This window comes from Montipora foliosa, chromosome 13 (assembly GCF_036669935.1).
Source record: "Montipora foliosa isolate CH-2021 chromosome 13, ASM3666993v2, whole genome shotgun sequence".
In the NCBI taxonomy this organism is placed as follows: Eukaryota; Metazoa; Cnidaria; class Anthozoa; order Scleractinia; family Acroporidae; genus Montipora; species Montipora foliosa.
Genome location: NC_090881.1, coordinates 23,515,688 through 23,543,648, shown reverse-complemented (window position 1 = coordinate 23,543,648; position 27,961 = coordinate 23,515,688). Strand labels below are relative to the sequence as shown.

Below are 27,961 nucleotides of genomic sequence, written 5' to 3'. Positions count from 1 at the left end.
AGATTCGAGTTCATAAAATTGTAGATAACCAGACACATCAAGGTCATATTGACCGTGTAGACATTTAAATAGGAAAAGCAGATCCAAGTAAATTCTTCTTGAAGAAAGTGACATGAGGCCAGTTTTCAATAAACGATCAGAATATGATAACTTGCTTCCAACCATAAGTTTGGTAGCACGACGCTGTACACCTTCAATCATATTGCTTAAATAGGCCTGATGGGGAGACCAGACTTGTGAAGCATAGTCAAGATGAGGTCTAACAAGATGAATATAAAGCTTTTTGATTACATCAGTATTAGCGTGGGTTCCACAAGTTCTTCTAATTAGTCGTAGCACTCTATTAGCTTTATTTACTTTGTTTACAATGTGATCATGCCAGGAGAGCTTACTGTTAACTAAAACACCCAGGTCTTTCTCACATGCAGATTTAGATAATATATTGCCTCCAAGAAAATATGTTGTTTCTAACGGCTTTTGCTTTTTCGTAAGACTAAGATGTTTACATTTAGAGGCATTATAAGACATTCCCCATAACTCACTCCAATCTACAATTGTATTGAGGTCAGACTGAAGAATGGCTTGGTCAGCTGGAACAAGCAATTTCCTATAACATTTAGCATCATCTGCATAAAGGGGGATATTTGTGTCAGTGCTGATATCGTCAGCAATGTCATTTATAAAAATGAGGAAAAGGAGAGGGCCAATAATGGATCCCTGTGGAACACCAGAAGGGACATATCTCCAGTCGGAAGCAAATCCATCAATCACAGTTCTGTGTCGTCTGTTAGCAAGATAACTCCTTAACCATGCCAAGAGTGGATCCCTCACACCAACCATTTCTAATTTATACAGCAGTTTTTCATGAGGAACTTTATCGAAGGCTTTAGCCATGTCAAGATATATTACATCAGTGTGGATACCATCATCGAGCGATGTATATGCTACGCATTACAATGTAATCTAGCATGTATGTGAGGCAATTTCGGGCTATAAAATTTGTAGTTTTAACCCGAAATTGCCTCGCGTAAACGATAGATTACATTGTAATGTGAATGAGAAAAACTAACCGTGAAAAGGGCTATTAAAACTGCAAACAGCATTTTCAGATCGTGTGTTTAAGTTTAAGTACGAAGAAGCGAAGCTGAGGTGGGGCACCATATTGATTTTACTTATAACATAGCAATGGTGTTTCACATGAGGAAAAAAATATTTTTCTTTCTTTATTTAAAAGAAGAAAAACGACAGGGTTTTGTTTTAGTATTAATAACATTTATATAAGAGATAAGATAAATTCCTTACCAGTATATGCTACGGTAAATAATTCAAAAATTTCCTATAAATGGTAGTTCTATTTCTTAATTAAACTAATATTTGGCAAACGAAATAAAAACAATTCCTTACTCCTCCGCTAACGAGGAAGTTCCATCCTGTTTATCAACTCGAAAATTTTATAATACATTGACGATACGGTTTTATAACAAAAAACTAAAGAGACACCGAGGGAGAATCGGCAGAAAGTGAAATGTCGCACTTCATAGACCGAATTCCAAAATGGAGGCCATAAAATGTATTCTTTTGTTTATGTGCTTATTAGACTCACAAGCCTCGCTCTCAAGCAACACTTCTTTTGTATTTTGTACATGCAAACGAGACTAGTGAGTCTAATAAACCTTTTTGCAGATACGGCGGCCATTTTGATTTCTATTGTTTCGAAAGACATAATGGGATGCTAAGGGGGCAAATTAAAATGTATTTACCCCCTGGGCATCCCATAATAGCTATTTGAAACAATAAAAATCAAAATGGCCGCCGTATCTGCAAAAAGGTCTATTAGCTCATAAACAAAAGAATATTTTTTTGGACGCCATTTATGCATTCGGTCTATGACGTCAAGTGAGCGGGCCGACGTCGAGTTGCGGAAGATAACCGGAAGTGAGCTGACTTCCTCTTTTAATGTTTCCTGACATTACCACATTTATGTTATGTATCTTTTCACTATTACAGACAATCGTTTCAAAAATATAGGCGAAACTAATACGGAGGCATGCAAAATGTTCATTTCCGGTCTCCGTCCGTGGCTTAGCCTGTTCTCCAGGTGTTCATTTGTTAAACGCGGCAAAAGATGGAAGGGGCTCGGGACCGGAGGCGGGAAGGAACCGCCGCCCGTCGCACGCGCCCCTCCATCTTTCGCTGCGTTTACCAACTGAACGCCTGGAGGACAGGCTATCCGTGGCTCAAAAACGTCCCGTCGTGCTTAAAACTCTCTCTTATGCCATAGCGTGCTTGCGTGTTATGTCGATGTCTCGAGAAACAGCCACGTGCCGACTTTTTTTCTCAAAAAGTAACCTCAACAAAAATTCAAATAATATGACATCAAACCGGGCTTCTCGCTAGGCACAACCATTAACCATTATTACTTCTAGGTTTTAAAACAATTTAACCAAACGAATTTTATAAATAGAAGGAATCTGATCAGAGGTGTTGTTAGAACGCAATCTGACCCCGGTAGGAACTATCTCGAAATTGTTACACCATGCGCCACGCCATTTTCTGACCATGCGCAGTAAGGCCACACCTTTCTGTGGGCTGTTTATCAAGTTGTGCACGATGGTTCTAACTTTTGAGTCTTTGTATGGAAGCCAAAAGTGTAACCATCAAATAAAAGCTAACGGGCAGCACTTTCATTCGGTGCTGTTTCCTACGCTTTACAGGTTTGCTCTTGCTGTTGAAGCTTGTTGAGTCGTCGGATGAAATATTTGGGGTGCTGCTTAAAATAATTAGAACTTTAAAACCGTCCCTTAAGCGTAAATGAGAACAATTTGTTCCAACCGTTCTATAAGGAAAGTTTGCCTTTGTTTCTTGATAACTGAAGAATCTAAGACTCAAAACGACTTTACCAGGTTGACCTGAAAGTTTAAACACAACAGCGCAGCAAATACAGTCATTATCAACTTCTTAGCGGTGCCTGTGCACTGACCATGCGCTTTCGAGTTTGCTCCTTTACCCTGTGGGGTCATCGTTTCTTCTGTGTCCGGTGGCGTTGTTGGCACCACACAAGGATCCCCATCAGGTCCCTGATTTTCAGGCCATCCAATCTTGTACTTAGAAGTACATCTTTTGTCTCTCAACCACAAATATAGAGGCCAGAAATATTCCTTCATGGGACGAGCATCTACGGTTCGCTTGTCGATAAGGGTTTTTAGGGTGTCGGACCAGGGCTTACTATTGCCGAGTTGGAGCATGTCTCTGAAAAAAAGAAGGAAAAGAATCCAGTTGCTACTACCTGAAGCGATCAAATGAGGGATTTCCAATTGAAGAAATGAGACTTTCAAAGGCAAAAATCTGAAGATTTGAGCATGCGCTGGATTGTTATTTGATCGAGTCCCAGTCCTCACCTGATTTTTTTGCCTGCTGCGGCTGACTTGTATATAGAGCACTGGTGAAGAGGTCCCTCAACGCCAGCTGCCTTACAGGCAGCTTTGTGGAACTGAAACTGCAGCACCTTGCTAAGAACGGACCTGAGACAGGAAGGACATAGATTGGCATACCAACAAACATAACTCTGCAGACAGTCATTCAAACAAGCCAAATGTCAGAACCCAAAAGACAATTACGCAAATGACACAGGCGACGGAAGTACGAAAGGTGCGCATGCGCGATGGTCTCTGTTTTAGTTTTTGACTTCCGTTTTGCGCCAGCAGTTCTAAGGGCGGCTTAGCAGTGAAAGACGGCAACGTAACAGTGAAAGGCCAGGTAACTAAGCGCGTATGTGTGAAAAGGTCTATTCTCTATTTTCGAATTCCCCATAATACACTTTGTTTGCCCCCCAAATTTTGCATAAACGATTGTTTTCAAATGCTCTTGGGAATATGCAGTGTCCCCAAGAGCATTTGAAAACAATAGTTTATGCAAATTTTGGGGAGCAAACAAAGTGTATTATGGGGAATTCGAAAATAGAGAATTGTCCCGCCGTACTGCTGGGATCTAAACTGCAGCGATTGTATAAAAGAGATTTCATATGTTAATTAACTCCGTAGTTAACACATAACATCCTCGAGTCACCAGATAAAAATAAAGCTCTTCAAGAAAGACATACCTGACGTACTTTGCGTCATTGGCTATAAGATAATTCGCCCCAGGGTCGAAAGCTGTCTCTGTCCTCCTTATCGGAGGTTCGATGCCCTGGTACTTAGTTCTTAGTTTCCACCATTCAGTGTTGTACTCGCTTGGTTTAATCTTGCCTTCAAAGACGCCCCAGCGCCATTGGTCCATTAGATAGCCAAACGGTAGAAAAGCAATGTTGTCTAATGCCATTTTCATCAAGGCATTTATCTCCGTACCTGAAGAAATAAAAGGAAATGGGCCTAATCACTAGGCTTAGTCTCCAGCCGTGGGTGTCTCGGTGCGCCCGCGATCCTCCCCACACCCACGGCTGGAGGCTGAGCCTACCTAATCACTCCTTTTATTTATTTTATTAGCTTTGCCTTTATGTACCCCCCCAAAAAAAACAAAGAACAAAAACAAAACGTACAATTAATATATAAACTTTGGCAGGGACATCGCAACAGCTGAGTAGCCAATTACTCCGGGCCCAGGAATAAAATGTATGTAAAAAGAAGGAAAGAAAAACACTTTACATGCAGCACATTATTGGTACGTCTAGAAATCTTGTGGAGTTGCATTTCAAACAGATGGTTTTAAAAGTTCGAGGATTGTCCAGATTGTAGTTCATTCTGACAGCAATAAAAAAGCTCGCGCAATGAAAAAGCTCGCTTTCAGAACAATCTTCTCATATAAAAACTCTCTCCTTTTGGGTAGAGGAGGAGGAGGAGAATTATACGACTGTAATACGTAAATCACGGAAAACGGCATAATATGGTGACTGCAAACAGATTGTTTTTACATTACTTCCATTTACGAGTGTTTTAGCTTTATAATTTCCAAAAGATCTGGAAAGAAGCAGACTAACAACAATTTTTATAAAAGTGACGACACATTTGAAATTAAAGACATGTTTCGGTCGTGCAACGACCATCTTCAGTTGAAAGTAGAATTAATTTGAAGTTACATTTGAATTTATAATATGCTAAACAAAGATAAATAACAACGTGAAATAAATTGGGAATCTAACAAAATAGCCAAAGGTAACAAAAAAAGAGTGTACAATGGAACATGTTGATTAGAACGAGAGAGTTAAATTAACGTGATATAATTGCTTATTTAAAGAAAGTTGCTCCCAGGAAATATGTAAGGCCTCTTTTATCTTGACCTGGAATTTTGTGGTCGCACGGTCTATAACTTCAAACATTCCGCAGAGCAGGAGTTACGGCATGCCTCGGATTGTTGAAGGTGTTTAAAGATATGTGAGGTCCTGTCCCTGTTTAAGTGTTCGCGAATGCGTGTCGAGAGGTGTCGGCTGGTTTCGCCGACATAGCAAGAATTACAGCTTGCACAGGTAAACTTGTAGACAACATTCGAACAGAGTTCAACAGGCACAGGGTCCTTCACACTTAACATGTTACGGATCTTGAAGGAAGAAAAGGCTAGCTTAACATCAAGATTGTTACAATAACGTTTAAGTAATTTACGTAATCTGTTTTGTGCTACAATAGAGAAGGGCCCAACATAAGGTAATTTGAAAAAATGTGTAGGATTAGAGGGAGGACTAGTAGGTGTGTTCGAAAGGGTCTGAGTTTGTGTAATATACTGCTTAATGACTCTCTCAACGATATGACTGGGGAAAAGGTTTTTACGTAAGATTAATAACAATTTCTTGATATCCTCATGGAAGCCTATCCATGTGTTGTTGATCTTATACGTTCTGTCAACTAGAGTCCTGATTAAGCCAAGTTTGTAAGAGAATGGGGTAAAACTAAAATAATTAGTTAATAGACTGTTGTCAACCTCTTTCTCCTATTACCAGGGTCTATCGTAAGAAAACGTTCACCGGTCTATTAACTAATTATTTTAGTTTTACCCCATTCTCTTACAAACTTGGCTTAATCAGGACTCTAGTTGACAGAACGTATAAGATCAACAACACATGGATAGGCTTCCATGAGGATATCAAGAAATTGTTATTAATCTTACGTAAAAACCTTTTCCCCAGTCATATCGTTGAGAGAGTCATTAAGCAGTATATTACACAAACTCAGACCCTTTCGAACACACCTACTAGTCCTCCCTCTAATCCTACACATTTTTTCAAATTACCTTATGTTGGGCCCTTCTCTATTGTAGCACAAAACAGATTACGTAAATTACTTAAACGTTATTGTAACAATCTTGATGTTAAGCTAGCCTTTTCTTCCTTCAAGATCCGTAACATGTTTAGTGTGAAGGACCCTGTGCCTGTTGAACTCTGTTCGAATGTTGTCTACAAGTTAACCTGTGCAAGCTGTAATTCTTGCTATGTCGGCGAAACCAGCCGACACCTCTCGACACGCATTCGCGAACACTTAAACAGGGACAGGACCTCACATATCTTTAAACACCTTCAACAATCCGAGGCATGCCGTAACTCCTGCTCTGCGGAATGTTTTGAAGTTATAGACCGTGCGACCACAAAATTCCAGGTCAAGATAAAAGAGGCCTTACATATTTCCTGGGAGCAACCTTCTTTAAATAAGCAATTATATCACGTTAATTTAACTCTCTCGTTCTAATCAACATGTTCCATTGTACACTCTTTTTTTGTTACCTTTGGCTATTTTGTTAGATTCCCAATTTATTTCACGTTGTTATTTATCTTTGTTTAGCATATTATAAATTCAAATGTAACTTCAAATTAATTCTACTTTCAACTGAAGATGGTCGTTGCACGACCGAAACATGCCTTTAATTTCAAATGTGTCGTCAGCTTTATAATTCCATGCACAGTCGGAGACGTATCCAGGTTTTCAAATTTGGGGGTCCTCTGGAGCCCTTCTTGAAAAATTTGGGGGTCCATTGCAAATTTTTGGGGTCTAGCTAATTAATATCTCACAAGATTAATTATTAATATTGGATGAGGCACCGACCCCTGCGCGGTTTGAGAAACACTCATGAAGTATCTCATCTCCGTCGCTGTCGTCGACTTACAACTCCAATACTAGGTCCATGTAACGGCATTTTCACAGACCAAGCTATTTTTAGACAAGTTCTTAAAAAAGATTTTGGTCGCACGAGTCACTATTCTCAATCCCAGGGGCAATAGTTTCTCATGCAAGACTTGTGATTAGCTTGAAAGGCCTGGTTTCGCGGGAAAATCTAAAAACAACTCGGACGGCAAAAAAACGCCGATCCACAAATACAATGACGTTGTACGTTGCTATTCATGGGCTCATACCCAGAGGTAGTACAGTACTGTATTTTCAAGGACTCTAGATTTTTTTTTTTCGCTTTCCTTAGACTCAGCTGCGGAGTTAGTATTTTCAGCCAGGTTTACATTCAGGGACAAAAGCAGTGTCGTTACGCGACGCTCCTCCCACAAAGGAGCGTTGCGTGACGACACTTATACGGCTGCGCGGGAGACAAGCGTTGACCCCAAATTTAGCATATTTTAAACGCATGCTACAATGGCGGCTTATCCAATCATATTAATTAACGATGTAGTTTTCAACTCAATGATGTACTGGAAATGCTTCCGTTGGTAGTATGGGCAACTGTTACTTCGGAAGTTGTGGACAATGGGTGACATAAAACACTGTCACACATGATGTTATTACGCAAAAATCTGCCCAAATCTCCCCACTCGGGGACAGATTGTCACATACATGAATGAGTTGGCTAGCAAAACCTTTGATTCATATTAAGCAGTATTAAATTGCTACATGGGTTTTTCCTTGCGCAGTGAAGGCGCGCTAACTGAAACAGACAAACGCGGCTTTGTAACAACTCACCTTTGTCATCATGGACATAATTTTTAAGCAGTCCAACCTCGGCAAGATACTGTGGTTTAGAGGCAAAAAGCGACATCATGTCACCCACAGCCTGGTAAAATGCAGGATCTACGCTGTCACGATAGATAAACGGCTGATCCCAAAACGACATGTAGTAATAAACGTGTGCCATCTCGCGGTGTGTCGTGACAAGCCAGTCTTGCGTGACCTCTGTGCACTGCTGTATTCTGACAAACAAGGGGCAACAGCATTGATTCGTTTTTGGAGAGTAACGGAAAGCTCATCAAGGGGAGCCACTATAACCCATACTTGGCCTCGGAGTCAATCCTTTTCCGAGTAGATTTATTTATAGCACTTAAAGCCTCCCTTGGGAGATTCAGCGCGTTCACTTTTGTAAAAGCCAATCAAAACAAAGCTATCTCAGCGTCAAGGGAATGTGATACTTTTCGTGGGAAAAACCTTTTACTAAAAATAAATTCATCCAGAAAAGGGTTGACTCAAGGAATTAGTGAAGATAGAGGCTTCCCTTGGTGAGCTCCTGGGTTGCATGATGACAAAATCTACGGAATGTTAAATAAAAACACACTAACACAAACTCAACGCACGCACAAACATTCAGGTAACGCCCTTTTCTCCTCGCTTGCTAATCAGGAGAGGAAAAACGTTGGAACAGTTCTTTGGAATTGTGCCCACTCGCACATCTAATTAATAAGTGAAAAAAGGATTAAAGTTTAATGCTATCAAATCCTCCCACAATTATCCGTTCACCTCTTAAAGCGATTTCGAGAGCGACTAATCAAAACAAGATAATAATACCAATAACAAACTCAAAAAATGAATTTTTTTAAGAGAGTATTGAGTTGTGAAAATCTTGTGGTCCTCATAGAGAAATTACTCCGAGGCATTTAACAGTTTCCCTTTTTGATACAGGTCACTCTACTGCCAAATCCTCGAAATTTGACACAAGCATTTGAGAGGGGGTGGTTTTGGGTGAGAAAAGATAAAGCCAGCGACTTAGTCGTTTGAGATATTGAACAGGCTTACTTTAAGCATGTCACAAAAAGAGGCGTTGAGGTTCACATCATTGTATATTGGGATTGCAAGAACCCAACAAGGCTCTCCTTGTATGATTCAAGCGCGCTCGTCCTTTAGGGTTCTATTTTCATTAAAAGTAGAGGAAAGGTCCTGTGTAGGTATAGTGGAACATCGATTTGAACAAATGTCACGAGAATAGAAGATTTAGCTCATAATGTCGGAGTTTCCCTGCACTGAGGTTCTTTTCCACACGTCTTACTGGAAATTGAATGGACCACTAGTACTAGGGAGCTTAAGCACCCGCGTTTTTGAGACGCAGACGGCAACCGGAAGAGAGCATTTTAGCGTGCCAGGACAGTGGTGTCTCCCATATTTTTATACTAATCATCTGTAATGGGGAAAAGATACTCAGCAATGTAAATGTGGTTGTGTAAAGACAAGTTAAAAGTGAAAGCAGCTCACTTCCGGTTGACGTTCGCGTCTCAAAAACGCGCATGCTTAAGCTCCCTATTGATTGAGGGGCAAACACGGCTTAAATTAAAGTGAATGTATGGGAATTTTGCCGACTTTCGACCGTTATAAATCCTTTAAGGTCTGACGATTGTGGATAGCGAGAATACCTCTCAAGAAGTACTTCTATTGAGATTATTTTCGTAAAGTATGACGATCAGAATCAAGCTATAACGACCATAAATGAAATTTGTAAATTTCATATAAACCCTTGTAAACAAAATTACGCAAATTCCCGCGAGATTTGAGGCGACAGGAGATATCCAGTTTTCAGACGTTGTGCCTAATGGCTTGTGTAATGATATAATTTTCCGTTGAGTGAATGATATTTATAAAATGACTAAAAATATTTAAAAAGTTTGGAAATCTGCCCTTTTGCAGCGGAGTTATAGAGGTTTGAATTCGGCCGAAATCCCCATACATTCACTATAATTTAAGCCGCGTTTGACCCCCAACCATGCAAGCTGTTGTCAGAAACGGTGAATTGGTCTATTGGCTTAGTAATATCGTTTCTTACACGCAGGACCCAGTCATCGTTTATGGAGAAGAGACCGATTTTCTGTTAATGTGCAAGCTTAATAGAAGGAACGTGGTCTACAATCCCGGACAAAATTGTTCAGTCACTTTCTACTTCTTTCTCCATGTCTAAACAATTTATTTCAACGTTAAATTTGCGCTTCTCCATAAACATCATTGTCTTGGGTGGTTCGGGGGACGAAGTGTTTTATGCAGCTTTTGTCTAAAAAGACTAAACTTGAGAAAGGTCTCAACTATTTTTGTCCATTATTATAGGTTTAGCGTAGTGAATCTCTTTGAAGCCGCCGAGAAAACTCGTCGTTGATCAACTTTCAAAAAGCAAGCAAGTAAAAAATACCAATGGCTATATACACGTATGCTCCGATAAAAATTCAAGATAACGCGTTCTGGAAGGAATTTAAAAATGATTTTTTATGTCGAGGTTATCTTGCTATTAGCAAAATCCATCGCATTTTTACAGCACCAAAAATTCCGTAGTGGGCGCTGACAAATGCAGAGCGTGAGATGTGGGAAAAACTGAAAGCATTAGACTGAGCTCAAATTAGAATGGAATTCAAAATTATCGTTTTACCCGAAACTTTGTTGATATTTTCATCGTTTCATTCATTCACCAGGAACCCCAGCGGTAAGACCCGACGACCGTTTCATCGCCTTAAATCTAATCTCTTCCTCTCTGCTATCCAAACTAATTATCGAAAGGTCATGAGTTCGACCCTATCAGTCTTCGAGCACACTGTTTGCCGGAACCTATTTAATATTGTTTAGGAACACACCCGCGTCATTATTGAAAAAATCCTCCCTTTTTTACGGCCAAGACGAGGCTTACAGACTGCTGTGTCATAAGTATTCGATTCTGCGACAGACATTCACATCAAGAAGTCGACCTGATCCGAGGAAGTCGCACCCTAACGAAATTTTCAAGCCAAGAAAAACATCTTTCATGGCTAGACAGAGAAACTTAATACATTCGAAACAGTATCAAAAGAAAACAATTTTACAACATGGATTTTCAAAGATATGGACAAATAGTTTCCACTCGAAAAAGTCATCAATAAATAGCTGCAGAAAACGAAAAACGGAAGCAATACGCAAAAATTAAATTTTTCGAATGTTATTTGGATGGTGATAGCTGACCTTCACTGTTGTCAATGTCTCCGGAAATATGGTAAGGGCGTAGGTTAACAAGACCCAAAAAATCAGCGTGACTCATTGATTTCTGTCATTTCTCCACCAACACGACTCCCAAAAAACCAAGTCAGCACCACATCATCAAATAAAATTATCTAAATAATATCTAATTATCGAATTGACAGCTGTCGACATTACTTGATGGCGAAATGACTGGGTTCCTCACTTTTAAGTATTGACTGAACTAACCTCACGTCTTTTCCACTGCCCTGAGTAAACATGTCCCAGGCTGAAGAATGGCATTCAACATCCCGTCCCTCGGGTTTTCGTATCATAGACCTCTCTTGAAATTTCCTAGGAAGTTTGCCGAATCCGAGGGACACGAAGAAAGATTCCGCCACTCGGATCATGTCCTCGATGGTGTAGTTCTTCTCCCTCATGGGCAAGGTTGCGTCGAGACCCGGTTTCCTCTTGAATGGTTTTACAAGAGGATATGTCCCCACCCATGAATCTGCCCACATACTGCCCAGAACATTGGCTGGGATAGCAGAATCTCCTCGAGATTGCGGAAAGTGGTCACTGAGTTTGGAGCGAACATACGCGTGAAGCTCTTTGTAAAATGGTTCCATATCTTCCCAAAGAGTTTTAACGAGCTCTGGAAGATTCCGCAACTCGTGTAATTCGCGCAAAAAAGTGCCATAGTTTGAAAAATCGTTCTCTCGCGCTCTCTGGTTCACCAGCTCAACGTATTCCTCAAAAAGCGGTCTTATTTTCGGACCAACTGCGTCACGCCATCCTTGCCAAGCGAGATTTAAGGTAGAATATGAAGGGTTGTTCGTGTTACTCATTGTATTGGTCAAGTCCGGAAAAAGAGATAGGTTCATCTTTGTTACAGGATCATACACTCGAGTAGTACTGTAAATTTGACGCATTTTAATCTTCTTGCCCTGTGGATCACTTAATGTCCAAGACAATCGAATCAATTTGAGTTGTCGCTTAAAATCCTCCGATAGCTCTCCCAAACTCGCAAATTCTGACGCATTCAATCGCGCTTCCCTCAGGAATGCGTTGTACTTCAAAGATGCGGCTTCCAGGGAAGCGATTGCCTCTTTGGACGACACGTTGGTAGCGTATCTCCAATCTGCGACTTCAAATTTGTTTTTCTCGACTGATCCACGAAGATTGAATTCGCGAAGGAAGTCCTCGGCTTTAGCATTGTTTCCAGAAGAAACGGCTTGACTGAAGATATTAAAACAAAAGAAGAGTAGAAACATCGCAAGACCAAATAGAACAAAAGTTAGAAAACAACAAACTGAAAACACGAAAGCCTTTCAGCTTTTATCCATAGCAGATAAGCTGTTTTGAATGGCACGTCAGTTCGAACCTCAACCACAAATACCTCGTTTATGTCAAGCGGTGATGAATGAAATTAGACACCAAGGCATTTGATACTTACACATACGACCCTGGCCTTACGTTTTCTTTCAAAGATTCGTATAGCCTCCCACGCAAACGATTCTTACGGCTTCGTCACGCAATCATTCCTCCCCCACGTGGGGGAGGAATGATTGCGTGACGAACTCGTAAGAACGTTTGCGTGGGAGGCTAACATTCGTAGTGCTCCTATAGTATTAGAAGTATCTGGCAAAAATGTTGGACGTCGGCGAGTAACCATAAAACTGAACTATGTCTGGAAGCGATCACATCTTCATCATATGTGTTAAAAATTACCCTCGGATTTTAAGAGTAGCTTGGTACACCACAGCAGACGGGCGGCAAGTTCCATGCCCTTCTCTTGGTGAAAAGCGCGTGGGTTTTTTTACGTTCACAGGGTTATGACCGGTTTTGCACATTGAAAGGTTGTGGGATGGGTGCTTCGGTTTATCGTCCTCATCCAAGCGATTTCTTTGTTAATCAAACAATTGATAGTAGTCATATTACGATGATGAGGGATCGACAACGAATTCTTAAAACTACAATAGTAACCCGAGCTCTCAGGAGATTGAAAAGTTCGGAGATTTCCCAGCACAAGGACATAATGTTTTGAAAAACGATGATCTTAGCTTCGATTACTTGGATTCGCTGCCCGAGACCAGGAAGACCCTTTTTCGCTCAAACTGTTAAGAACTACGCGAATAAAAGCCTTACGACCATTTTACCGCGTGTGGATCAATCTCGAGGAGGAGCCGTCCTCCAAGAGGAGCCCGGAGGGCAGCTTCTTGAATTTAACCAGACTCCTAATCGGAAGAAAGGTAACAAGAGAACCTCTCTTTGCTTTTTTCTAAGATTCGCCGAATCGGTGAGAAAACAAATGGTACGGCGGCCGTGCCATTTGTTTTCTCGCCGAAGCAAGCTGTTTTAAGACAAACATGATGGTAAACGTCCTCTGTCATCTTCCAACGTTCCTGCTGTTCCACCGCTCCTACCCGGCATTCCATAACACACAATGTCGTACGCCACAGACCAGACAGTCGACCAGACATAATTAGCTGTTTGGCATCGTTCGGACATTTTGAGGTTAGGTCTTCGTTTTAGAAACACCCCAATGATCAACCTCAAGAGTTGCACGATTGTGATCTTTGTGTTGAATTCGCACATTTCTTGTCGACTTTTATAACACTCGAAAGTAAAAAAAACTAACTAACAAAACAACAATCTTGCCCCCATCATGAATACATCCGTGGCAAAGTTTGCCACGGATGTATTCAGTTGGAGACCCTGGGAACGAGATTGGAGTTTTCGGTCAGCAAGTCGTATATCAGTGAAGGTCTCCCATACAGATACTAACCCCGCTGCACAGCGCTTAACTACCGTGAATTTTTGTCGTGGAACTTGAACTTGCTATTAGGGAGCTTCAGCATGTCCGAGTTTAAGACGTGGACGGCAACCGGAAGTCAGCTGTTTTCCCTTTTGACTTGTCTTCACACAACCACATTTACCGGTACATTGCCAAGTATCTTTTCTCCATTAGAGATGATTAGTATAAAAATCTGGGAGACACCACTGTACTGGCACACAAAACGTTCTCTTCCGGTTGCCGTCGGCGTCTCAAAAACGCGCATGCTTAAGCTCCCTATCGAAAAAGAAGTTGAACTTCATGTCAGCCTCGAAGCCAATATTTCTCGATTTCCATTTATTTCCTTCAGTCTTTCTGGGTTCTGTATTTTACATATGCGTACCTATTTTTTGGGAACGCATGAAGTTCTAAGCAAGGAAAGACGTGCAGAGCTGTACTCCTGTCATTTCTTCTAACTTATGTCAATTCAGTTTGAATTCTACTTCCACTAGTTTTGTCGTGAATGGTTTGAGAAGTTTTGCAAAGGCTAGAGGCGATGAGCAGCAAACAGCACAAAAGCAAAGATAAAAAATTCTCATTTGACACATCTTGGTGACAATTTGGTGACAAGAAAAATGGCGGCGATGAAATTGACCACGAAGACACTGATGATTTCAGTTGTCACCAAAAAGTATGTTTTTGAAATGCTTAAGGTTCAAGAATCCCTATTCAGAAATTTATTTGACTCTATGTTGGCTAGTGTGAATAGTAGGATTGATGGCGTGATCAAAGATCTAAAAGAGCTGACACCTAGCTTGCAGCTTTCAAGACATTGAAGACCTCAAGCCCTTAACCGAGCAAATACTTAAGACTGAGAAGGAGATAGGAGAAGCAAGCCCAAGTGGATTAAAATGGAGTATTTTGAAAACCAAAGCCGTACTGAGGAACAATAATCGCATTGATGGAATACTCGAGGAATCTGATGAACATGGGAAGAAACTGAACGTAAAGCTAAAGTGGCACTGGAATCTAAACTCAATCTCTCTTACGAAGTGCAAATTGAGCGAGCACATCGTACCAGTAAAGCTAATCGTAGGCAAGCTGATGCCGGCAACGCTTTCTCTAAGCGTATCGGCCCCGCACTGCTATCTGTCGTTTGGTAAACTGGAAGCAAAAAAATCCTACATTGAAGGCAGCGAGGACAGTGAAGCCCGGCGACGGTATGTTTGTCAAGGAAGACCTTGCCGCTGAAACTCTTCGAAGGCGTAAAAGAGCATCTGCCTAAGCAAAAACAAGCGAAGCAAGCTGGGAAGATCACGTATTTAATGTTGGATAAGCTCACCATGAGGAGCAAGGATGGCACAGTCGGTTAGTGCGCGGCCTTGGTGCAAGAGATCCTGACTTCGATTCCCGGATCTCACATCCTTATTTCGACTTCTTTTCGTTCTGTGTAGCTTAAGTAGCTTTAAATACCCGTAAAACGGAGCACTGATGACGAAGGGGGAGTAAAATGAGCGCACCGTCGACCTCAGGTTTGTCAGTTGAATTACTGTGGCGAGTTATCGACGTTAAATATAGTTGTTTTTTTTCACCTTTTTTTTTTTTTTTAATAATCAGAGACAGACCATCGGACTAGTTTACTCAGATACTGAGTTGATCCCCGTTCTTTACTTGATTAAATATGCTTGACCTCTTCATCATGTCTGACTCTCACCTGCTCTCCAACTGTGACTGCAAAAAGATAATTAAGTTCTTTGACAGCATCGGATCGTATTTCAACTTTATTTCGGATCTATTAAATTAAAATTTAGAGCGATCCGTTTTTAAGCGCCATGACATAGAACCCCCGTGGGCCTAATTCATTGACTAGTGCCCTATTCACACCAAAGAGTGAACACGTTTTAAAGCTGTTTCCCTGAACACGGTTAGAAATATCGTTAAAATCATTTCACTGCTTCTTGTCGACTAAAATTTTGTCTACACTTGACTGTATGACAAAATATGACATTTGTCTTGAAAAGAAATATTTATAGACATGTGATACAAATGGGATACAAATGTAACGTTTGGCTTGAAGACAAATGTGAAGAGAGTTGATATTTATAAATATAAATTTACAAATTTGTCCAAGATGTCCAACATTCTCCCACCTCCTTTAATGTCTGTATCATTTCCATAGTAAAGTCAAAGTTTTTTTTTATTTGACGTAGGTGGTTCCTTCAGCTACGAGGCTGGTATCGTTGGAAGCCGACGGCTTCCTCAAGTAATTATAAATGGATGGTTTCTAGTTATTAAAAAGAATATGGGCGGTAATGTGATCGATTTTTTTCTTGCGAATGGCCCCCAGAAGGCTTTTTTGGAAAACCGGATTACACTGGGGATGGCACCTGGCGCCCGTCCAGCTGGAAACAACTGAAAGCAGAGCCGACAGAGCAGAGTTTCAAAAATAGCTTCGAGCTGAGGTCCCCAGCGACGCACTGATAACTGGTATCAGAAATGTCGCCCACAAGCCCAATACGACAAATCTCCAAAGGTTAGCTAAAACTATATCGTTTTTTATTAACAAACTAATACATTGTAATGACTCGAAAAGGAAGAGGCAAATTAACGAAACATTGAAATATACAAAGATACCGGAACATATAGTGAAAAAGTCAAACCCTTTCAAACAACACTAGGCTTCAACGTTTAAATTAAACTGAGACTCTTACACAAAATCACTTTCACTGGTAAGTACAGCATTGACGAATCAAAAACGGGGATTCCATTTCAAAAGGACGCTGTAGTGAGCAGGAAATAAAATAAAAAGTAAAGCGACCAGGCCTCATCACCGAGCGAACGTGGTTGTTTATCTGAACAAACACGACTAAGAAAGTCGCGTTGACAAACCAATCGTAACTATTTATGCAGCTGGTGCCGAGAGCGGAAAAAAACCAGCGCACGCTCGGAAAGCAGTTATGTTGTCAAAGGGGCGCTTCCTTCTTCCTTTTTTTTTTTTTTTTAATCTTCAGAGGACAGTCACTTTTCGTCTGTTCTCACACAAAGACTCCAAACGGGAGCTCAGTCAGGGGGGGGGGGGGGGGGGGGGGGCCCCTTTTTTCTCCTTTGTACAAGTTTATTAAAACCCTTTCACTCCCATGACCTAGAAGTTAATTCTCTTAACTACTTCCATAGATCTCTTTTTTGGCTAGTCCTGAGAATTTAGTATTACATCAAGATAACACCCCTTGGCTGATAATAATCTTCATTCTTCTTAATACACCTTATTCCAAAATGGCCGCCATTTTAGTATTATGTTGTTTGATTGCAAATTGTCCCTTTTGACCTCGTTTAAGGTTAAATATTCCTTTGAATTTTACAATTGAAAGCGAGGCCAAAAGGGCCAATTTGCAAGTAAACAAAAGAATACTAAAACCGCGGCCATTTTGGAATAAGGTGTATACTTGTCTACGTGACAGTGTATTGAAATACATAATGATCAATTGTGCGAATTAAAGGGTTAAAGCTATCGCGTGTGAGAGAGGCACTTTATAAGAAGGCGTAACCAAATAGGTGTACGATTACACACACTAGTCTCCAATTCTCCAACTGTTTAAAAGGCAGCCACAATTCCTTAAAAACTGGTATAACCCTAGTCTCCTTCGTAGCCGTCTTTCACTAAGTCGTAGACAATCTCGTGTCTTCTATCCGCTCCAGACCAGTCCTAAAGCAACTTCTTGCTTGGAGAAGCTCACTTCGCCTAGACAAATTTTTCTGAATTGGTTTCACACCCTTGGTACTTGACTACACAAGGACGATGGCCAAAGGAGGGTCAGATAGTTGTATTACTCGTCTTCTAACAGAACCTAAGAGGGCCCTAAGATGGAGGCGTAGCTCAATTACTGAACACGCTAAAGAAACCGCGCCCGGGGCGAGCTATTTATAGTCTCGAGTTTCACTGTTAAACTCGCTTTTCGCGATTACATATATTTTTACATCTCTTTGAAAGCCAGTCAAGCAATATACATATATCCATTACCTTATTTTCTTACGGTTTTAGGCGCGGCGAGACGCAAAATAAAGGCTTTCATGTAACTTAAAGCAAACTCCATGCGAAATTTAACGCGCTAAAACGCGCGATAGGGAACAGTCCCCTGAAAGAATCAAACTTTGATTTCTCCATACACTGACCCATAAACGGGCAAAGAGAATAAGGAGAACCATCAGCAAGGTGATCAGTTTAACAAATTACCAAATTCTCATTGGATTAAGCGAGACAGACAAAAGCAATACACAACAAATTCCGTGCCAGTTTCCATAAAGCAATGCGTGGCAGTTTCCCAGGTTTGCGTTTACGGTGACACGCTCTATACACGAGTATTTATCAATGATAAGCGACCCTCAACATCTACTGCCACAACAGTTAGTTTCGTGACAAGATCATAGGTAACGTATCCAGGTTAAGGCGTCACGCAACATAATGGTACTGGTTGGGAACTTCCTTGTCGCGTTCCATGTAATCTCTCTCTATGAGACTTTCGATGCGTTTCTTGAGGTCTGTGGGCTGCAATGCAGAAACGAAGGTCGTGTAAAAAAGTAAATTCTTCACAAATTATAGGTATTATATTTACTGGTCCGGCGTACCTTGACAGGAAACTTGAGCTGGTTATAAAGTTCACTGACGAGAAGTGTGTGACTAAGTGTCTTGCGAGTCTTCATAATGCGCACGATGGCAGCGTCAATCTAAAACGATGAAATGAAAACGACAAACCATATTTACACGGAACAGTACAATATCCTCACTGTTTTTGGGTGAGATCTCCGAGGCGATACTGTTTCATGTCATTTCTGCGACTTGCAATGCGCAATGGAAATTAATTGTGGACGAAGTAATTGATATACCGTGAGCACTGTCTTGAGAAACCTTTTTACGCCGACGGGTGAACAGTAGATGCTTTTTTGAGCGAGGGACAGCAAAATAGTGTAGCCTAGTTTATTGACGTTTGTCTGATAGAGAAACTGCACATAAACAAGAACACAAAAGGACGCTGACAGGATGTGAAAACAGGGCAAAAGCCCCAGTTGACTTCAACCCTTACAATGTCTGAAACTGTAAGACAAAACAGCAACTACGATCGGGCTCGATAAAAGAAGACGTTTATGTTCATAAAGGAAGAGCGAGCGCCATAAAAGCGCGACAGGTGTATCTATGGTCTATCTTGGGGCGCTTTCCTTTTGTCAGAATTGTCGCTTTGTTTATCAAAGCGCAATTAAAATGTGCCATGGACGTCGATTTTGACGAGGGAGGAAAATCCGAGTGCCCGGAGAAAAATCCTCCAGGGAGGTTGAGATCGACAAAAATTCGGCGCACGTATGGTAATGCCGGCCTGTCTTCCAAATCGCGCAGCAAGGGTTATTCGGGAACCCGGGATTTTCGGATCTCAAGGCAAGCGCCCTTATCACTGGGCGAACTGCCTCCAATGCAAATAGGATGAAATACAGAATAAACCCTCAGCGCCTAATAGGACTACTTTACTTGACCCAGTAATCAATGCGCACGAGAGCCAATTTAATCATTCCTCTGTTACCTGGTATTGTCGATCCTGAAAAACTCTCTCTGTCGTGTTGATATTTTCTTCTTGCTGTACGAATGAAAAAAACGTTTATGCCTTAGTTCTTGTTTACGACGTGTGAGTGGCCGCACACGCGCAATGGCCAAGGGAAAGTCACCAATGGGCTCACCGGGCGAGACCGTATCCCTTTTCCCGTGGTATGAAGAAGAGTACTGATACCCCACTCCCCCGGGACGTGATGATAGTCCATCACAGGGTTACCAGCAGTGCGTGAAGAGAGAGAGTGTGGAGAAGTCTCGTGTCAACGCAAACAGCACGGTGAAAGAGCTACAATAGGCCCTACGCTATTGACCCTAAGGGCAGGAACCCTCCACCACTATTCCTCCACTACATGAACGCATTGCAGGCACATTTTTAAAGTTAAAGTTGGGTGGGAGAAAATGATTTCTTGACCACTTCCATACTCGCACAGGTGATGACATAGAGGCAGTAAATAATTTAATAGCGAACTATCAGATTGACCTACCCTATCTCCTCACCAGAACCTCGCATCTTATGTCGCCCATGATCCAACGACACCGCGGCAAAATGAGTGCGCATGCTCTGCTTCGAACACATTCGAGCTTTTGAGCTCTTTGTTTTTGAGTTTATTTGGCGGTGAAGGAAACCGGTTCTTTTGTACCTTTTGATGATCAAGATCTCACGCTTAACATGGACTCGACAGAAAAACTAAACAGTAGTTCCGAGTTGTTTCCAACGAGAAAGTCAAAAGAGGTAAGCTTATTTTAGGCATGAAATATTTATTTGTTTATGTCGTTTCCATGAAAGTTATCTTTGCCAAACCATGTTTGCTCGTGTTTCGGTCACACCGTTGAAGACCTAAAAGTTGTAAATTTTAAACTGATAACATTTTTCGTTTATTGTTTTTCGCTTAAGGGAAATTCCTCTAAAAACGCGGAGGGTTTTGACACAACAGAAGTTTTACCCTCTGACATGTGATACGAGAGCCATGGATTTTTCTGTGACCTGGTTGTCCACAGCAAGAGCAATGGTTTGTATGGTAGATGGTGATGCTCTTTCTTTTCCAGCTCTGTGTTGCTTTGCAGTACACACTAGGTTGTGGTATGATTAAATTTAATTGATCTCTAGATTTCTGTTGATTTCACTGTCCCAGTCATCTGACCTGAAGAAATCTTGTGGAAAGTGTTGATATCTGGCTGGCTGTCATTACTTTCAAGATGTGAGCAACTGTTTTTATCTGCATTGTTTGACAAAACCTCTTATTAAGGGAGTCACTTAAGTTGTTTAGTTTTTTTATAGAGGGATCTTTACAAATAGGACACAGATTTCCATGTTTTTTTCAAGTATCTTACGTGACATCTGTGCATGAAAATGACCAAGTGATAATAATATTATTGGTTTACTTTGATCAGTTTCCTGTTGTTTCTTAAACATGTCATTTATTCTTATTCCAGTGCTTAAGTTTAAAACTCTTCCTGGTGTGTGTGTGCTGATCTGGTCAAACCATGCATGGCAAGCAACATTCCAGATTGTTTTCAGAAATTGTTGATGAGGGGTTCAGCGTTGAATATTTTATTGGTTTTGTGATGAAAAAAGCCAGGGTTGTTATTCATCTCTCATTTTTTCCTGCACGAGATCCTGCATGATGACAACAGTATTACTGCAAATTAAACATCACAGATGTGAGCATGTCAGTGATTAATACAAGATGGTTTCCAAACAGCTCTTCAAAATTGTCTAGAAAAGGGACGATAATTATTTACTTGCCACATCTTCTAAGTCAATGTTTGACCAAGCAAACATAATTGGGTTTTTAATTCAAGTAAATAGTCTTACTTTCACTAATACAGCTGTATGGTATTCTAGTCTTTCTCTTGCTGAGCATGGGTTTGGATATTAACTTCTGAGAATGCTCCTACTTGTAATAGTCTTAATAATGAATATACGGTACTTACAACAATAAAATTAGAGAGACATTTGAGTTACTGTATATTGTGTTTTGTGGTAACACATACCATAGTAGTTGTTGTGGTTGTTGTTGTTGGAAATGAATCAGATAAGAGTCATTGTGGGTCCAGATAGAGCCATTGTGGGTCTATCATTGGGTAGTGAACCTGGATCAGTTGTGCATAATAAAATGTTAGAGTATGAAGCATAATGCCTCTAGTCTTGCTGGATGTATGATTACATTCCTCTCTCAGTATCTTTACACACAGTGCAAAATTTAGGCTGGATTTTTGCTGGTGCAATGCATGCAAAAGTGAAATGAGTATTTTCCAAACACATGCAGGTGAATGTTTTCTATGTTTCATTATCATGATTCTCATGTCTCCCCATCCTCATCCCAGCAAGGCTCTACAAGGTGATCGACGAAGCTAGAGAAAAAAATTACAGTTACCAGCCAGCTGCAGGAAAAATGCTGAAAAAACATTTTCAACGATGGACCACTACCAAACTCCAAGTAAAAGGGAAACATCAAGTAGCATTGGAGTCAAATTTATACTTAGTTTCAAAACTTTTTTGCGATCCTGTCTTAAAATTAAGACTTATTTTCTTTATTTTATTGCCTCGCTCTTATAAAAGTAACTAGTGTTGTAAAATATGAGAATGGAGGGCAGGGAAGTGACTTATCCAAGTTGCCGAATGAGTGGGATGCGGGCATGAAAAGAACCTAAGCTTATTTCTCACTTTCAAATGATTCCAATGAAACAAACAGACGATTTCCTTGTTCAACAGAAGCAACATTAGCCATCTTCGCAAAAGGAATTATCATTCTTCCCTTGCAGATGTTTACCCTGCGTTTTCCTTCTCAGTGCACAGTTTTTCCCCCGGAAGTTTACCAATGCAGAGGCCATCGCGACTAATAACATTACGAACTTCGTCCTTTTGCTCTAGCGCTCGAATGCAAGGTAAAATTCTCCTGGTTTCAACTATAGTTTTTTGGTTTGAAAAGACAAGGTAATCTGTGCCCTATTTGTAAAGATCCCTTTATAAAAAAAACTAAACTTAACTGACCCCCTTAATAAGAGGTTTTGGTCACAGTAGTTGTGGTGGTCATGGTGGTCACAGTAGTCGTGGTGGTCACAGTACTTGTGGTGGTTATGGTGGTGACAGTGATAGTATTGGTCACAATAGCTGTGGTGGTCACAGTAGCTGTGGTGGCCATGGTGGTCACAGTAGTTTTGGTGGTGACAGTGATCGTATTGGTCACAATAGTTGTGGTGGTCATGGTGGTCGTGTGGTCACAGTAGTTGTAGTGGTCGTAGTGGTCACAGTAGTTGTGGTGGTCATGGTGGTCACAGTGGTCGTAGTGGTCACAGTAGTTGTGGTGGTTATGGTGGTGACAGTGATCGTATTGGTCACAATAGCTGTGGTGGTCATGGTGGTCGTAGTGGTCACAGTAGTTGTGGTGGTTATGGTGCTGACATTGATCATAGCGGTCACAGTAGTTGTGGTGGTCATGGTGGTCACAGTGGTCGTAGTGGTCACAGCAGTTGTGGTGGTTATGGTGGTGACAGTGATCGTATTGGTCACCATAGCTGTTGTGGTCATGGTGGTGACAGTAGTTGTGGTCATAGTGGTCACAGTAGTTGTGGTAGTCGTGGTGGTCACAGTAGTTGTGGTGGTCGTAGTGGTCACAGTAGTTTACCGCGCACCGGTGACTTATCCAAGTTGCCGAATGAGTGGGATGCGGGCATGAAAAGAACCTAAGCTTATTTCTCACTTTCAAATGATTCCAATGAAACAAACAGACGATTTCCTTGTTCAACAGAAGCAACATCAGCCATCTTCGCAAAGGGAATTATCATTCTTCCCTTGCAGATGTTTACCCTGCGTTTTCCTTCTCAGTGCACAGTTTTTCCCCCGGAAGTTTACCAACGCAGAGGCCATCGCGACTAATAACATTACGAACTTCGTCCTTTTGCTCTAGCGCTCGAATGCAAGGTAAAATTCTCCTGGTTTGAACTATAGTTTTTTGGTTTGAAAAGACAAGGTAATCTGTGCCCTATTTGTAAAGATCCCTTTATAAACAAAACTAAACTTAACTGACCCCCTTAATAAGAGGTTTTGGTCACAGTAGTTGTGGTGGTCATGGTGGTCACAGTGGTCGTAGTGGTCACAGTAGTTGTGGTGGTTATGGTGGTGACAGTGATCGTATTGGTCACAATAGCTGTGGTGGTCATGGTGGTCGTAGTGGTCACAGTAGTTGTGGTGGTTATGGTGCTGACATTGATCATAGTGGTCACAGTAGTTGTGGTGGTCATGGTGGTCACAGTGGTCGTAGTGGTCACAGTAGTTGTGGTGGTTATGGTGGTGACAGTGATCGTATTGGTCACCATAGCTGTCGTGGTCATGGTCGTCACAGTAGTTGTGGTCATAGTGGTCACAGTAGTTGTGGTAGTCGTGGTGGTCACAGTAGTTGTGGTGGTCGTAGTGGTCACAGTAGTTTACCGCGCACAGGTGGCTCAGTTGGTTGAGCACTGGGCTGTCACGCGGGAGGTCGTGAGTTCAACTCACTAGTATTCTCGGATAAGGACGATAAGCCGGAGGTCCCGTCTTACAACCCTTCAATGTTCATAATCCTGTGGGATGTAAAAGAACCGCACACTTGTCGTAAAGAGCAGGGCATGTAGTTCCCGGTGTTGTGGTCTGGTCTTTCTCGTCTGGATAAGGTAGGGTGGAGCACCTTGCATAGGACCTCGAGTCCTGTTCGTGCTCCTTCCCTCTGGGCAGGTTTGCCCAGTAGAAGAGACAAACCAGATGTCTCGTAAAACAGTTGTGGTGGTCATGGTGGTCACAGTGGTCGCGGTGGTTATGGTGGTGACAGTGATCGTATTGGTCACAATAGCTGTGGTGGTCATGGTGGTCACAGTAGTTGTGGTGGTCTTAGTGGTCACAGTCATCGTAGTGGTCACAGTAGTTGTGGTGGTCTTGGTGGTCGTAGTAGCCACAGTAGTTGTGGTGGTCATGGTGGTCACAGTGGTTGTGGTCGCTATGGTGGTGACAGTGATCGTATTGGTCACAATAGCTGTGGTGGTCATGGTGGTGGTGGTCGTAGTGGTCACAGTAGTTGTGGTGGTCATGGTGGTCACAGTGGTCGTAGTGGTCATGGTGGTCACAGTAGCTGTGGTGGCCATGGTGGTCGTGGTTGTTATGGTGGTGACAGTGATCGTATTGGTCACAATAGCTGTGGTGGTCAGGGTGGTCACAGTAGTTGTGGTGGTCGTAGTGGTCACAGTAGTTGTGGTGTTCATGGTTGTCACAGTGGTCGTAGTGGTCACAGTAGTTGTGATGGTCGTGGTGGTCACAGTAGTTGTGGTGGTTATGGTTGTAACAGTGGTCGTGGTGGTCACAGTAGTTGTGGTGGTCATGGTTGTCACAGTGGTCGTGGTGTTCACAGTAGTTGTGGTGGTCGCGGTGGTCACAGTGGTGATAAGTCGGGAAGAGGAAAGACGACTCTGCCAGCCGCCTCGACATTCTTTGATTTGCGCTCATCCAAAGAAATGGTGAGTCAGCCCAGTTGCGACTTGTCAAACCTGTTTTTTTAATTTTTGCAAATGATAAATATTTTTAAACCAGCGTGGCAATTTTAAACTTTCTAATTAAATTAATTAATTAGAATTGTAATTATGATTATTTTATCTATTTATCTGTTTGTTTCCGACTTTAAATTGTACATTAACTATGAACTGAGCAAATAAAATCATGTTGTATTCTATTCTCCATCACATACGTCACTATTTAGTCTAAAAATAGAAATGTACGGAAAGGGTTGACCCAGGGGTACAATACAGATGGAAGCTCCGGGTAATGGACTCCTGGTTCCGTTTATTATCTGGCTCTCCCTCGTGAAATACCTTTTTGCTAATTTTCTAAGCTGACTGATAGGAGTCGTTTACGAGTAACCATTCTTTTTGGCCTTTTTCCTTGACTGATACAAATGTTGCACTGTTTGTCGTTAGAGGCAGCTGCAAGAATCTTAGCTCTAATTAAACAGCTTTAAACTGATGGTTAGCCTTGATTTTCAGCCGCCTCCTGCACTCGCTAAGTCACTCGGGGAGAGAGGCGACTGAAATTCAGGCTAACTCATGGGTAGGAACAATTTTTTGGCATAAAAATTCATTGGTAGGGATTACTTTTTCCACACCGAAAAGAAACTACAAACCTACAATAGCAACAAATAACAACAACAAATGGTTAGATGTCACTTAAGATACTTGAAAAAAAACATGGAAATCTGTGCCCTCTTTGTAAAGATCCCTTTATAAAAAAAACTAAACTTAACTGACTCCCTTAATAAGAGGTTTTGCCAAACAGTGCAGATAAAAATAGTTGCTCACATCTTGAAAGCAATGACAGTCAAAATGACAGCCAGCCAGATATCAACACTTTCCACAAGATTTCTTCAGGTCAGATGACTGGGACAATGAAATCAACAGAAATCTAGAGATCAATTAAATTTAATCATACCACAACCTAGTGTGTCCTGCAAAGTAACACAGAGCTGGAAAAGAAAGAGCATCACCATCTACCAGACAAACCATTGCTCTTGCTGTGGACAACCAGGTCACAGAAAAATCCATGGCTCTCGTATCACATGTCAGAGGTTAAAACTTCTGTTGTGTCAAAACCCTCCGCGTTTTTAGAGGAATTGCCTTTAAGCGAAAAACAGTAAACGAAAAATGTTATCAGTTTAAAATTTACAACTTTTAGGTCTTCAACGGTGTGACTGAAACACGAGCAAACATGGTTTGGCAAAGATAACTTTCATGGAAACGACATAAACAAATAAATATTTCATGCCTAAAATAAGCTTACCTCTTTTGACTTCCTCGTTGGAAACAACTCGGAACTACTGTTTAGTTTTTCTGTCGGGTCCATGTTGAGCGTGAGATCTTGATCATCAAAAGGTACAAAAGAACTTTTCCTTCACCGCCAAATAAACTCAAAAACAAAGAGCTCAAAAGCTCGAATCAAATGTGTTCGAAGCAGAGCATGCGCACTCATTTTGCCGCGGTGTCTGATCCAACGACTTTTTCTACGAGCATGCGCACTGCGTTTGAAAGGAAATCTCACTCTTCGGCCCACCTTGTAGTTTAATATTAAGCTCGTTTTTCTCAAAACAAAATTTGGCTTTGCACTCACCGTTTCTTTCATCTGTATTTGATTGATTTTAATTCGGCAAAGCTTGTGCTTGAACTCGCCGTTAAAAGAGAACAGGTCTCCGTCACTTACATCTCGTCCCTGAAAAATAAAATAATCTTTTTAAAGTTAAATTTGGGTGGGAGAAAATGATTTCTCGCTCTATGTCTAGAAATAAAAGTAATTTGAATGTGAATGCTACATTATAATGAAAAAAAAAATACAAAAAGAATCTTGACCACGATTTGAATTGGGTGCAACTTTGAGTTAACCAAATTGGTCTCTTTCACCCTATTTCCACCTTCCCTAAAGGAGGCTGTAGGGATGGTTAATCCATTGACTCTTAAAATCGAGTAAAATCGTCTGGCGTTAGAGTAAAATCTCTATTTCATTCTGCGGGGTTTTAAATGCTTCACACGAATTATTGCCTACTTTAGAAGCGATTATAAAAGCAGTATTTTTTCTCAGTTAGTTTCGGCTCAGCTTCAAGACCTCCCGAAGAAGTCCGTACCCGGATGCTCAACTAACTTAACGATCAAATTATTGAAAAACGACGGATGCAGGTTATCTCACAAATTGGGGGACGCGTTGCTGTGAATTTTTCCACCGATTACTTTTGATACGAGATTGTACGAAAACCTATAAGTTGGTTGAATGGCTAAATGCCTACCTTAGGTTTCTTGACAAGTACTCGCGCTTTGCCACAAGCAAGAGACTGAAGCGTTCGTCTTAATTCGCCATCCTCTACAAAGCAAGATGAAATCAGCCAACTTCTTTTTAAGACACGTTCAACTTGGACGCTAACTAGGCTTTACGGTGACTGCACTGTAAGTAAGCCTCTACGTATTTGGCCCTTAAGACGGTAAAAAAAATGCGTTTTTTCCCACCCCAGCGAAGGACCAGTGTTATTGTCCATGTGGAAAGCGCGAGAACATTTATCTGGTGATATTTAGAAGATGTCACTGAATTACATTTCCTCACCAAGCTCTGAGGCGTGTTGGAAAAAAATTCAGTCTTGACCATGATCCTTTAAGTTTGCCAGAAATAAGGTAGCAGTGAACGGTTTAAGGTAGACTGCAAGGTGTCTCAGTCGAGTTTCTGCGAATTTCGAGTCAATCGTATTTTGTCACGCAATCGTGGTAAACGGCAGAAGGACTTCTTCCCCTTCTCCAAGCCTATCTTGGTCGTTTCTCTCGACTGCGTGACAAAACAAGACTGCTTCAACAAAGACGCTGCTCAACTGACATCGAAGGGATTGCTAGATGTCTACGTTTTAGGAGGTCACGGTTCTCAAGCTTCGTCCATACGAAGTAAACTTTGACTTAGTGGTCTCGTGTGAGACCAAACGGTAGCCCGTGTAGTTCTTCAAGAGGACT

General features: G+C 41.4%; 2 protein-coding genes across 4 annotated transcripts in view; both read right to left on the bottom strand.

Moving 5' to 3' along the window:
* Nucleotides 1-1,794: 1,794 nt before the first annotated feature.
* LOC137984104 (angiotensin-converting enzyme-like) lies at nt 1,795-12,504 on the bottom strand. 2 transcript variants are annotated; one of them, XM_068831312.1, is made up of 5 exons: nt 11,343-12,496; nt 7,884-8,110; nt 4,109-4,343; nt 3,399-3,521; nt 1,795-3,249 (listed from the first exon to the last, which is right to left on the bottom strand). In XM_068831312.1, the coding sequence occupies exons 1-5, from the start codon at nt 12,365-12,367 to the stop codon at nt 2,886-2,888; spliced, it is 1,974 nt and encodes a 657-aa protein (XP_068687413.1). In that variant the 5' UTR covers nt 12,368-12,496; the 3' UTR covers nt 1,795-2,885. The 2 variants fall into 2 exon arrangements, with proteins under 2 accessions (XP_068687413.1, XP_068687412.1); XM_068831311.1 differs by having other exon boundaries at nt 1,798-3,249; nt 4,100-4,343; nt 11,343-12,504.
* A 3,899-nt stretch (nt 12,505-16,403) lies between these two features.
* Nucleotides 16,404-27,961, bottom strand: part of LOC137982452 (cullin-4A-like) — a 30,039-nt gene continuing 18,481 nt past the window's right edge. Inside the window, exons 19-23 of one of the 2 annotated variants that reach the window (XM_068829548.1) lie at nt 27,256-27,329; nt 26,589-26,687; nt 19,437-19,490; nt 18,493-18,591; nt 16,404-18,412 (exon numbers count right to left, since the gene is read on the bottom strand). In XM_068829548.1, coding sequence (XP_068685649.1) covers nt 18,317-18,412; nt 18,493-18,591; nt 19,437-19,490; nt 26,589-26,687; nt 27,256-27,329 — 422 coding nt within the window. In that variant the 3' untranslated portion in view covers nt 16,404-18,316. Of the gene's footprint in view, nt 18,413-18,492; nt 18,592-19,436; nt 19,491-26,588; nt 26,688-27,255; nt 27,330-27,961 lie in introns of those variants that run through there. The other variant, XR_011118713.1, reaches the window with a different exon arrangement.